The sequence below is a fragment of the Pangasianodon hypophthalmus genome, chromosome 10, assembly GCF_027358585.1.
Source record: "Pangasianodon hypophthalmus isolate fPanHyp1 chromosome 10, fPanHyp1.pri, whole genome shotgun sequence".
Lineage (NCBI taxonomy): Eukaryota > Metazoa > Chordata > Actinopteri > Siluriformes > Pangasiidae > Pangasianodon > Pangasianodon hypophthalmus.
Window position 1 is genome coordinate 29142964 of NC_069719.1, and position 12500 is coordinate 29155463.

The window sequence follows — 12500 nt, forward strand, 5'->3', positions numbered from 1 at the left end:
TTTAACTTTAACAGTTTAGTCATGCTCACATACGAACAGGAAATCTGTGCTTTCTTACACACACACACACACACACACACACACACAGACACACACACACACACAGAAGTAAATGAGAGCGTAACTAGTCAGTAGGCGTGATTAAATGAATATTATGATGTAATATTTTAGTGGGCGTGTCTTTATTAACACAAGCGTAATGCACTGAATCATTATTTTAATAACACAGAAGCGTCTCTGGATGAAAATTCCCCTCGTGTGTGTGGTTCTCGTCCTGTGTAAGTGGCAATAAATAAATCTTATTACGTTACAAATGTTCTCGTTCTATTTTGACGCAGATAACGCGGCGCATTAGGAGCGTTAGTTCACGTGAATAAATGTGGCGAGGTTATGAAACTCTCAGACCTGGAGCGAAATGGCAGCGCGACAGCACGGAACAGAAGAATAAATCCTGACCCCGAGCAGATGAATGAGTGTGTTTCGGTGATGGCGGCTCGGCCGACACGCTTTAGCGTCTGTTTAACGTGGTTTAGCGTCACTGCTGGCCCATCTCGCTCGGGATAAAGTTCCCAGAAGCCCTCGCAAATCCGATTTGGAGCTGAAAAGTCATGCGAGGCCGAGCGGCGAGGGGACAGGAGCAATCTAATTTGGGAGCAGAATGGCCGCGCGTGGCTCCCCCTTTAGGTCGTTACACACACACACACACACACACACACACACACAAATTACAGCGATGAATTACAGCAAGTACAAGCCACGCTAACGGCCACTGCCTCTGCCATTTCGTCTGAGGGTGTGTGTGTGTGTGTGTGTGTGTGTTTATTGGACACTAAGAGCAGCCTGGACATGCTTCCCTTTCCATCATCCTTCCTGGATGCTCTAAGAAATGGCTCTGTTCTCTGGCACACACACACACACCCACACACACACACGGCTGTTATGCTAAAAGATTAATGGCTGATTTATTCCCTCAGTATTTCACTGCAGTTTTATTCACGCTGCTGTCTTATATGCGTTATTACAACGTCTCGCTACAATCTGTTAATTACTCATTAATAACAATGTAATAACACATTTACGGACATGAAGCGTGATTATGAGATGAAAATATGCATCATTACAGTTACTGCTTTATACATTACATTTATGTTTACATTTCTCATCTGTCTGTCTCTCTCTCCCTCTCTGTTCCTCTTTCCCTCTGTCTCTCTCTTCCCCTCTCTCTTTGCCTGTCTCTCTGTACCTCTCTATCTCTCTCTCTCTCCTTTCTCTCTCCATCTCTCTCTCCATCTCTCTCTCCATCTCTCTCTCCATCTCTCTCTCCATCTCTCTGTCTCTCTTTCCCTCTCTATCTGTCTCCTTTCTGTCTCTCTCGCCATCTCTCTCTCTCTGTCCCTCTTTCCTTCTGTCTCTCTCTCTCTCTCTCTGTCTCTCTTTCCCTCTCTGTTCCTCTTTCCCTCTCTCTTTGCCTGTCTCTTTGCCTCTCTCTCTCTCTCTCTCGCTCCCTCTGTCCCTCTCTATCTCTCTCTTTCCTTCTTTCTCTCTCCATCTCTCTTTCCCTCTCTATCTGTCTCCTTTCTGTCTCTCTCGCCATCTCTCTCTCTCCCTCTCTCTTTTCCTGTCTCTCCCTCTCTGTCCCTCTTTCCCTCTGTCCCCCCCCTCTCTTTCTCTCTCTCTCTCTCTTTCTCTCTCTCTCTCTCTGAAGTGACAGCACTAACGACAGGTGATTGGTCGTCCTCAAACGAGCTCGCATTACAGTCAGGCTCGTTAGTGCTCATTAGACTCGTTATTAGATTTCTACTGTCCAGTAAACGGAGGAAGAGGAAGACAGGCGCAGACAGACAGATCTGTAAACAGAGCAGAAAATGAGAGAGTGATGAAGCTCAGAGAGTCAGATGGTGCAGGATATCCGGTGTTTGCAGGATTCTTTACTCTCAACACTTTACTTCCTGCATGTCTTATTCCGTAAGCCATGAAGGACTGGGCTAAACGGACAGGCCACGCCCACGAGCAATAACATTAGTGGCATGGACACGCCCATGAGCAATAACATTAGTGGCATGGACACGCCCACAAGCAATTAGTGGCATGGACACGCCCACGAGCAACAACATTAGTGGCATGGACACACCCACGAGCATTAACATCAGTGGCATGGACACGCCCACAAGAAATAACATTAGTGGCATGGACACGCCCACGAGCAATAACATTAGTGGCATGGACACGCCCACGAGCATTAACATTAGTGGCATGGACACGCCCACGAGCATTAACATTAGTGGCATGGACACGCCCACGAGCAATAACATTAGTGGCATGGACACGCCCACGAGCATTAACATTAGTGGCATGGACACGCCCACGAGCATTAACATTAGTGGCATGGACACGCCCACGAGCATTAACATTAGTGGCATGGACACGCCCACGAGCATTAACATTAGTGGCATGGACACGCCCACGAGCATTAACATTAGTGGCATGGACACGCCCACGAGCATTAACATTAGTGGCATGGACACGCCCACGAGCATTAACATTAGTGGCATGGACACGCCCACGAGCATTAACATTAGTGGCATGGACACGCGCATCATGGATGTGATTAACGCAGGGTTAATTTCTGACTGTTTAAGATCTCCTCATCAGCTGATATCAATTATTGGAATTTGTATCAGTGATGAAATTCGTTCTTTTCATTTGTTCTCTGTATTTAATGCCCTGTTCACTACAGCAGCGTGTGGATTGGGACGCGGCCCGTACTCTCCACAGCCTCATTTATTCCAAACACTCCATCCCCCTCCTCCTTTATCACATCTTCTCTTCATCCACACGACGACTTTTACACCTCAGACAAGCGAGAAAATCCCATTTCATCATAATTAGCCTTCTTTTTTTCTAAAAAAAAAAAAAAAAGAAAAAGAAAAAAGAAAAAGAAAAAAATCATTCAGGTGGTCTTATGCTGAAATTCAAAATGTGCACAAAAGCAGGTGGATGTGAACTGAAGTCGAATCGAGGGAGCGAGCGTGAGATAAGAAGCAGGAGAGAGAGAGAGAGAGAGAGAGAGAGAGGGAGGCAGGAGGGAGGGAGGCATGAGGCTGTTATCCACCATTATTTGCTCCTCTTTTCTCTCGTGCTGAGGTGAAAATGCTGCGGGCCGGGAACACAAAGGCCGAGCGCGCTGCAGGTAGAAATGCGGGTCGAGGTCAGCGTGGCTTTATGAACCACTTCAACCGGCACAGGAGGAGCTGAGACGCTCTCCGAGAGAGAGACACACACGTTTCTATCCTTCCCTCTCTTCTCCTCTCACTCTGTCTGCCTCGCTCCGAGTCTCGGCCTCAGACTGCTCAGGGGTCAGAGGTCACCGCAGCGATGGGATAAGTGGAGGAAAGCCATCCTGCTTGATCTTTTGTGGGTCTTTAAAATGTCAAACAGTGCTTTTTATGGTGTGGAGAAGAAGACAGAATATTTACACCGAGTCAAGAAGCATGATTCATACCCAGGGACTTCACCCGTTATATTCTGTAATTATGCCAAAGATCAATAAAGTTATTTATTTATTACTGAGTTTTTATAATTATTATTAACGTTATTACAAACTCGAACCTCAAAATATCTCAAGTTCAATCTCATGATTTATTAAACAGAAAAATAAATAATAATGGCTCTAAATAAGAGCCACAACAGTATTATCACACATATTTAAATAACACGTCTAATAGCTGAATAGGTGGATTATCTTTATAAAATAATTCGCTCTGGTCTAGAAGAACATGAAACATTTAGTAGGAAAGAGAACTCCTGATGTTCTTCTTGTCAAAATTTTAAAACCCTCATCATCAGCTGGTAATTTAGGATGAGAAAAAACTTCTAATCAGTTTTAAGAGTAAAAAGCTAATGTAATAAAAGTGAAGAGGTGTGAATACTTAATAAATAAATAATCTTAAATAATCTGAAGATGATCCAAGCATTTTAAGTGTCTGTAGAAGCAAATACTTCTAAAGAAAGAATCCAGACAAGAAAAGAATCCAGACAAGAAATGTTCCAGACGTCACAGAAGATGATGAAGTCTATAGAAGAGCAGAAAAGAGTTTGTTCTATCAAACAATAACGACGTGTAGAAGATGGAAGTGTTCTAATGGGCTAAAGTGTGATTAATGCCTCCAGCAGACGTCTGGTGAACGGAGATGTAAGCGGTGTGGTGTTTATCTCCACATCCTCGTCTCAAAGCGCTGATTATTTATTTACACGGACAGTAAAACGTGCGCTCTCACACCTCACGCCCTGCTGTTTCCTGCCCCGCCCCCTCTGAGCTTTCTTTAGGTTTCTGCTCAGAAACAGTTGTACAGAAGTCTGAAGCCATGACTCAGCCATCTCATCTCACACACACACACACACACACACACGCGCAGTCCTCTCTGCAGGTTTACCTTTTTGGTGAGTGAGTCGTCTGAGTCAGGTGGCATGCGAGTGGACACGTGGAACATGACCTCCACGGTGGACGTGGCGAAGTACGGCATGGTCAAACCCGTACTCTTATTCCTCTGGAGACCTCCCATGAAGCCACAGTGACTCGTCAGGTTCACCTACACACACACACACACACACACAAATGATTTGAGTAAAAAACCAACCTGAACAGACGAGTGTCTCATGAGTGACAGCACCAGAGTCAATACTCAAAAACATGCTAACATTAAACAATGCTAACATTAACCCGTTGCTACATTTAGTTAAACTAAGCTAAAGCTCACAACACCGAAGTGGATTATGTTCCAATAATTCCAGAGGAAATAAAACATAAAATATAAAATATCATTAATTGTGCAGCTCTACTCTCAGCCAATCAGAATGCACCCCAAGCCCACCCCAAATGCTGCTATAACCAATCAGATCACAGTTCCCGCCCCCAGTGCCAGTGCAACCAATCAGACTGCAGGACCTCCTGTAAATACCTCTACCTGTAAATATATTTTAGCTGTAGTTATCCAGACAGTATGTTGTAATCACATCAGGAGATTTAAACATACAGGGGTTAAGATGGACGTTACGGCACCATCCAGACTCGCCCACACTGTTGCCATGGTTACTGAGTGGGTGTGGCTAAGGGTTTGAAGACTCATCCCTCCAGGCAGTGAGACAGACGAGAGGAGAGCTCTTACCTCCCATCCCAGTCCAGACACAAAGTCCTCGTACGCCTGACTGCCGCTGGTGTTGGACAGAATGGAGTGTTTGTCCTCCTGTCCCTCCGCCACGTAGAACACAGCGATCTTGTGTGTCTCGCGGCTGTGGGGTCAAAACGCGACACGTGACCCTCGGCGTTAACTTCAACAACGAGACGACACACAGATGTTCAGAGACTCACCACTGTCTGGAGTCGAGGTTCTTCAGCTCCCTCAGCAGCTTCTCGTTCTTCTTCAGCAGGTGGAAGCTGCTCCTGTCGGGAAACCACGACACACGAGTACATAAATAAACACAGCACATGTGAACTACATCATCATCTTCATCTTCATCATCATCATCGTCCAATTCACTCCTAAACTACAAGCTCCCTCTACACACTCTCTTCCAGAGGAACTTTTTAATCTCTCCATGTTTATAATCCCAATGAAAAACACTTCAGTGGGAATGGAGTAAAATTCTATCTGATTAATAATAAATCAAACAATACGTCATGTAGACATTTGTGGCTGATTTAATTCACGATTGGTGTGTGTGTATGTGTGTGTGTGTGTGTGTGTGTGTGTGTGTGTGTGTGAGGCGTCAAAAGTACATTATAAAGCAGATACATGACACAAACTCAGCTCAGTCAGGTCCAGAGTCTAACATTCAGCGAGGACGCAGAACAATCAGTAAAAAAAAATCAGAAAATAAACCTTTACTTCCTCCGCTGTTATTCCTGCAGAAGATGAGTAAAGGTGTTATAGAGCTGTTATAGCGACAGGTAATGTGTGCGTTACATGTTACTTTCAACAACCTGAGCATCGTAGTTCCTGAATCTCGAGCGAATACGAAACCGTGAGCGACTTTACCGAGCTCACACACTCTTCTTCTCGCTGTCCCGGTGACACTCGCACTCTGATGATGGTATTCTGAGACGGAAATCGTTTAAACTCACGCAGATCGGATTACACGCAACGCACGGATAAACGCAGACTTTATACGGAACGCTGAAAATCTTTATCTTTTCCGCGCTGGAGAACACTACACTGTTGTTTATTAGAACACAGCCTTCCTAATTATCCACAGCTCTGTTTTTCTCACAGATTCCTGGAAAAAAAACCTGATGGAAAAACACAGACGTGTGAGTGCACTGCAACAAACACATTCTAAAGCCCCCACACACACACACACACACACACACACACACACACACCCCATATAACAGCACGACACCAACTGTTTCACTCCTCTTATACAACAATTCACCAACGATCACATTTTTATTTATTAAAGAACAACACGTCATACTTGTTATCCGTTTATAGTTACATTTAATGCTGTGGAACGTAAGTGAGATGAGTTACTTCCTGTTGTCACTTACGTTATAGCAGCTATAAACACTCGTTCCCTCACCAGCATCTCTTTTTTCTCTCTCTCCAAGTTAATAAGACAAAAAACACGCAGCTTGTTCCGCATGTTACTGAGAAACCGCAAAGAAGCGTAAACTCCTCTGTCCTGAAGACGTCGCAAAACTTCAAGTTACAGCTTTACCTCTGACTGTTACAAAGCGCTGACACTGGAGACTCCTTCCTTACATTGTTACATAAACATCTCCTTACTTCAAGAAAACTTCACCATATCAACAATTACACACATTTTTTATAACTGTGTTTATGTGGTGCTGTACACGTCCCTGTGAATGAGCCGTTACTATAGAAACGATGACGTATAAGAATTACGAGTGCATTAATATAAACCTGCGCTACGGTCAGAGCTGCTGTTCTAGAGAATTAATCAACGTTAATTTTGATCAACAGTCAGAATTCAGGATTCTGATGTAATTAATGCGGATGGAAAGAACGTCGATTCATTTAACAAATTATCATTTTGTTCAGTTAAATTAACGCAGTGATAATGTTGGTTAAGAGAGCGTGAGTGTAAAGTGTTAGTGTCTTATACGCCGTGTGTGTGTGCGTGTGTGTGTGTGTGTGCGCGTGTGTGTGTAGCACCGTCTCCCTGCTGCACTGTACTCATTCTGCTTTTCTGTTCATATTCAATGTGAAACTCCTGAAATGGTGTGAGATAATGCAACTCTTACTTTCCTCTCTTCTCCCTCTGCATGAGTCATGCGTAAAAGCCACGCGCCGCTCTCTAAAAGGACTTTTTTGTTTCGTGCTCTTTTTCTTTCGAGTAAAGAGGCCTCTTTATTAGCCTGTTGCACCGTAATGGTCTTCATTTTGTCCATTGAAAGCGAGCCATTTCAGGAGACGAAGTAAAAAAAAAAAAAAAAACGGCAGCACAAAGAGCGCAAGCCGGCGTTCACAAAGCCCTCGGCGGATCGCGGCTCCTAAATGACACATGAACGCCTGGAGGACGATTCCTCATTAAAGAGCCGCACACTCGCTTCTTCAGCTCGCTCCACCTTTCTAATCACGCCGGATTTTAAAGCTAGCAGCCTTTTATTCACAGCCCAAATGAAAGGCAGAGCAGACGACCGAGCCTTTAAGAATTAATCTCTCATATGACCACACACACACACACACACACACAGACACACACACACACACGCTGTTAGACAGCTCTGTAAGAGGATAACGCAAAAACTATTTTGCCTCAACGCACTTCAGCGCTCATGTATATCACAGAAATTAATGCCATTACATTACCACCTCAAAAAAAACAAGCCAATTACTGCTAATCTGGAAATATTCCGCTTTTTATACGGAGACAAACGACAGCAGCGAGGAGACGGAGAAACACACGCGGAGTGAAGGGAAGTGCACATGATGAGCTGATGAGGAGGGAAAATAAATACACAGCGACTGTTCAGCGCCGATTACAGGAGATCACACACACGCGCACACACACACGCACACACACACACACACACGCACACACACACGCACACATACACACGCACACACACACGCACACACATGGATGTTCACACCTGTTATCTGACATTAACCACACACTCACACCATCATCTCTTGTAGTCCGTCTACTGTAGTGTTACAGTCCAGACGTTACGTCAGTCTTTACGTGAGGAAAGTTCCTGGGATTCTGCAATAAATCTAATTATCGTTATTAGAGTTTTTATTTACAGTTTTAATGATCACAATAATTACTGGATTAATTTAACAGAACGGCTTCCACACATTATTCAGCGGCACATAAAGTAGCACTAGACGCTGCACATCCTGTTATTTTACAGTTTATATTTTATATCGCGTTCAGACAGTCACGCGTCGCACTTTAATGATGTCATGTGTGTGTGTGTCGTTGGCGTGTGCTGTGTGTTAGTGTGTATGTTCTTGTAGAGTGTGTGTTGTTGTAGTGTGTGTGTTAGTGTGTGTGTGTTGTTGGAGAGTGTGTGTTAGAGTGTGTGTGTTAGTGTGTGTGTGTGTGTTAGTGTGTGTGTTGTTGGAGAGTGTGTGTGTTAGTGTGTGTGTGTTGTTGGAGAGTGTGTGTTACAGTGTGTGTGTGTTAGTGTGCCAGTGTGTGTTAGTGTGTGTGTGTGTGTGTGTGTGTGTGTGTGTGTGTGTGTTTCTCACCTCTTCTCCCAGGAGTTCATGCCCAGGATGTTGAGCAGGAGTCTGCAGTAGTAGAAGGCGGACTGGGGTCTCTGGGCCGTGGGCTCCGGCTGCTCCATCGCCTTCATGTGGACGTCGTTGCCGTGTTTCGCGGCGAAGTCCCACTCCTCTGCGCTCTGCTTCAGGATGGCGTTGATGACGTCGTTCTCCTGTTTCTCCGACACGCAGCAAGGGGGCGGAGCCGGGATGTTCAGCGGCATTCCGGTTCTCTGGAGGCACTCTGGACTCGAAGAACCCAAGTACTGCAGCACCTCGTCCAAAACATCTTCACCGTCCTGAAGAGAATCCCAACTCGGAATCATTTCACGGCACCGCCGCTTCGCTAACGGCGCCATCGTCTCTGAAAGCGTCTCCTCCTCCTCTTCCTCCTCTCCTTCTTCTTCTTCGTCCTCCTCTTTTTCCGCATCCTTGTTCTCCGAGAGGTCGTCCTTCTCATCCTGCTCTACCGAGTCTGGTTCTGCGGCGTGCTCTCCGTCGCTCCCTGCAGGACTGGAGGAGGTGTGTGAGCGTGGCGCTCGGCTCTGAGGAGCGCACTGAGGCGGGCCGTAGAGCACGGCCGAATCCCACGAGTGCTTTCCAGAAATGTCCCTGACGACGAGGCGGACGCAGGCGTCGGGGGCGACGAGACCGGCGGCCATGTTGTCGTCGGAGCGGATCTGGAGGCAGGAGAGCAGCGTGGAACCGTTCAGGACGAAGAACTGCAGGTTGGGCGTGTGGAAGAGCTCGGGAGCGAGGTCGGCGTTCTGGCAGTACGGGTTGTCCTGGTTCTCACACACCTGACTGGTCAGAGCGGCCGGACCTCCCCCGCCCAGAGGGAAGTGAGACAGGTGATTCAACAGGTGAGACACCAGCGTCCGAGCGGTGATGGAGATCAGACCCTGCTGCATACGGCTCCTCACTGAGACACGGACAAAAAACACAAAGGAGTCAGCGAGACAGAGAGAGAGAGAGAGAGAGAGAGAGAAATAAAGGAAGAGAAGTACTGAGAGACAGATTAAGAAAAAGAGAAAAATAGAAGAAAAAAGAAAAATAGAGATAAATAAATTAAGAAAAAGAAAAGAAAAAGAAATAAGGAAAGTGAGACAGTGGAAAAAAAAGAGAGAGGAAAGTTGATGGAGCTAAAAAAAAAAGAGAAGTAAATGTAAAGAGAAAATGGAGAGAAAAATAGCGATGTAGGAGAGTAAGAGAGTGATAAGGAGAGAAAGACAGATGTGAGAACGTAGATAAAGAAAGAAGTAAGAAGAGTGAATGTGTGTGTGAGAGACAGATAGAGAGAGAGAGAGAGAGAGAGAGAGAGAGATAAAAATGGAGGTAAAGGAAGAGAAGTACTGAGAGAGACAATGAGAGAAAGAAAGGAGAGGAAAACAGGAATAAAGGAAGAGAAGTAAGGAGAGTGAGACAGTGAGAAACAGAGAGAGAGAGAGACAGGTAAGAAAAATAGAGATAAATAAAATAAGGAGAGTGAGATAGAAGAGAAAATGGGGGCAAAGAAAGAGAAGTAAGAAAAGTGAAAGTGAAAAAAAGAGAAAGACAGGAAAGTTGATGGAGCTAAAAAGAGAAATAATAAGAGCAAGACAGTTAGAAAGAGAAAGGCAGAGACAGGAGAGAAAACGGAGAGAAAAAAACGATGTAGGTGAGAAAGACAGGTATGAGAAGGGAGATAAAGAAAGAAGTAAAAAGAGCGAGTGTGTGTGAGGGAGAAACAGAGAAAAACAGATAAAGAAAAAGTGCGACAGGAGAGAAAAATGGAGGCAAAAAGTGAGAAGAAGAGTGAGAATGAGAAAAAGAGACAGGAGAAAAAATAATGGTAAAGAAAAAAGGTGAGGCAGCAGGAAAGTAAAGACGGAGGTAGAGATGGAGTGAAAAAGGAAAGATGAAAAAAAAGTGGAAATGGAAGAAGAAAAGGAGAGACAGACAGAAAGAAAAAAGAAAAGAGATAAAAAAGAGGAGATAAAAGTGAAACAGTGATAAAAAAGTGTGAAAAAAAGATCATGAGAGAGAGAGCAGAAAAGAAAAAGATTAGAAAAGAAATAAACGGAGGAAGAGAGAGTGAACGAGTGTGGGAGAGAAAGAATAGAAAGTGTGTATGAAGAACAGATACAGAAAGAGAATGAATAAGTTCTAAGAGAAAGAATAAACTCTGCTGCTAGCCCCGCCCCCTGAGTGCCTGTTAGCACACTAGCTAATCGCTCAGGTGTGTGCTCCAACATTTAGCTGAAAGCAGGTGGACGTAAGTGACACCACACACACACACACACACACACACACACACACACACACACACACACACACAGAGAGGAAGGCAGTAACAGGTTCTGCGTGAGGAACCCGGAGTACGCATGCCTCGCTCCGACTCGGCTTCATTACGAGCTGCAGAGCTCCTGCTGTTTACCAGAAACGAGTGCAGGAATTAAAGCAGCATGGGGCAGCGGAGAGAGATACAGGAACACACTCTCGCATCACACCGAGCTGATTCAGTGTCTCACACTCCCCCTGACGAGCACCCGCTCCCCATTAACCACAGGAAGAGGAGGAAGAGGAAGAGGAGGAGGAGGAGGAGGAGGAGGAGGAGGAGACCTGCGGTGAACCAAACTGTGTGTGTCCTCGTATTACATTCTCATATCGCCGTGATAATTACACACTGCTGCTGAGTTCTGCACTCTGATTGGTCGTCAGGTGTTGATTAATTCTCTAGAACAGCAGCTCTGACAGTAGCGCAGGTTCATATTAATGCTCTCGCTCTGATACGGTATCGTTTCTATAGCAACAGCTCGATCACAGGGACGTGAACAGCGGACGCTCCACATAAAAAAAAGCGTGTTGATGTGGTGAAGTTTTCTGTTTTTTTTTTTACATGTATGGAAGGAGTCTCCAGTGTCAGCGCTTTGTAACAGTCAGAGGTAAAGCTGTAACTTTAGTTTTCCGACGTCTTCAGGACAGAGGAGTTTACGCTTCTTTGTGGTTTCTCACTAACATGCGGAACAAGCTGCGCTTCTGTGTCTTAATAACTTCTGTTTATAGCTGCTATAACGCAAGTGAGAACTTAACAGAACGTGAAATGTAACTATAAATGAATAAAAAAAGATGTGTCGTTATTTAATAAAATATTAGCCGGTAAATTGCTGTGGTGTAAGAGGAATAAAACACTTGGGGGTATGCTATTATAGGAAAATAATCAACTTGTGGTTGTTAACAGTAACTCTGCTTCATCACACCACCCTGTTGTGGATTATTTTCCTGTAACAGCATGCCCCAAAGTGATTTATTTCTTACTGATCACCATTTCCACCATGTCTGTTCAGCAAAAGTTGCTGTTACCATAGCAACTAGTGATGGGAAGCGCACAACATTCCTAATGGTTTAGTAGAAAACCTGTTAAAATATATCGTATGATTGAATATTGGCACTTGTGTGTGCGTGTGTGTGTGTGTGCGTGTGTGTGCGTGTGTGTGTGTGTGTGTGTGTGTGTGTGTGTGTGTGTGTGCGCTACCACATGAGAGAAGTAAGAAGAGAGTGAATAAAGGATGAAACATGAAGACGTGGACAGAGACCTTCAGTGACCGGCTGTATTTTAGACGAGCGCTCCGAGTCGGGCGAGTGCAGGGGCTCGGGCTCCTTCAAACTCTCCAGCACTAGGAAGGGGTCAAAGGTCGAGCTGCTGAGGTCAGAGAGATTCAGAGGGAAATAACGAGGATTACTGAAACTCTGAGCTCCATACACACAGCCGTGCAGCACCTGAAA

At 45.0% G+C, this 12500-nt stretch overlaps 1 protein-coding gene across 5 annotated transcripts in view; it reads right to left on the reverse strand.

Annotated features, from left to right (window-relative positions):
- ralgapa1 (Ral GTPase activating protein catalytic subunit alpha 1) overlaps nt 1-12500 on the reverse strand; it is a 63979-nt gene that overhangs the window by 23507 nt on the left and 27972 nt on the right. For all 5 annotated transcript variants that reach the window (XM_034308073.2, XM_034308071.2, XM_034308075.2 and 2 more), the window contains 5 exons: nt 12311-12494; nt 8721-9657; nt 5369-5440; nt 5166-5289; nt 4434-4589 (listed from right to left, as the gene is read on the reverse strand). In XM_034308073.2, the coding sequence (XP_034163964.2) occupies nt 4434-4589; nt 5166-5289; nt 5369-5440; nt 8721-9657; nt 12311-12494 (1473 nt within the window). The remainder of the gene's footprint in view (nt 1-4433; nt 4590-5165; nt 5290-5368; nt 5441-8720; nt 9658-12310; nt 12495-12500) is intronic.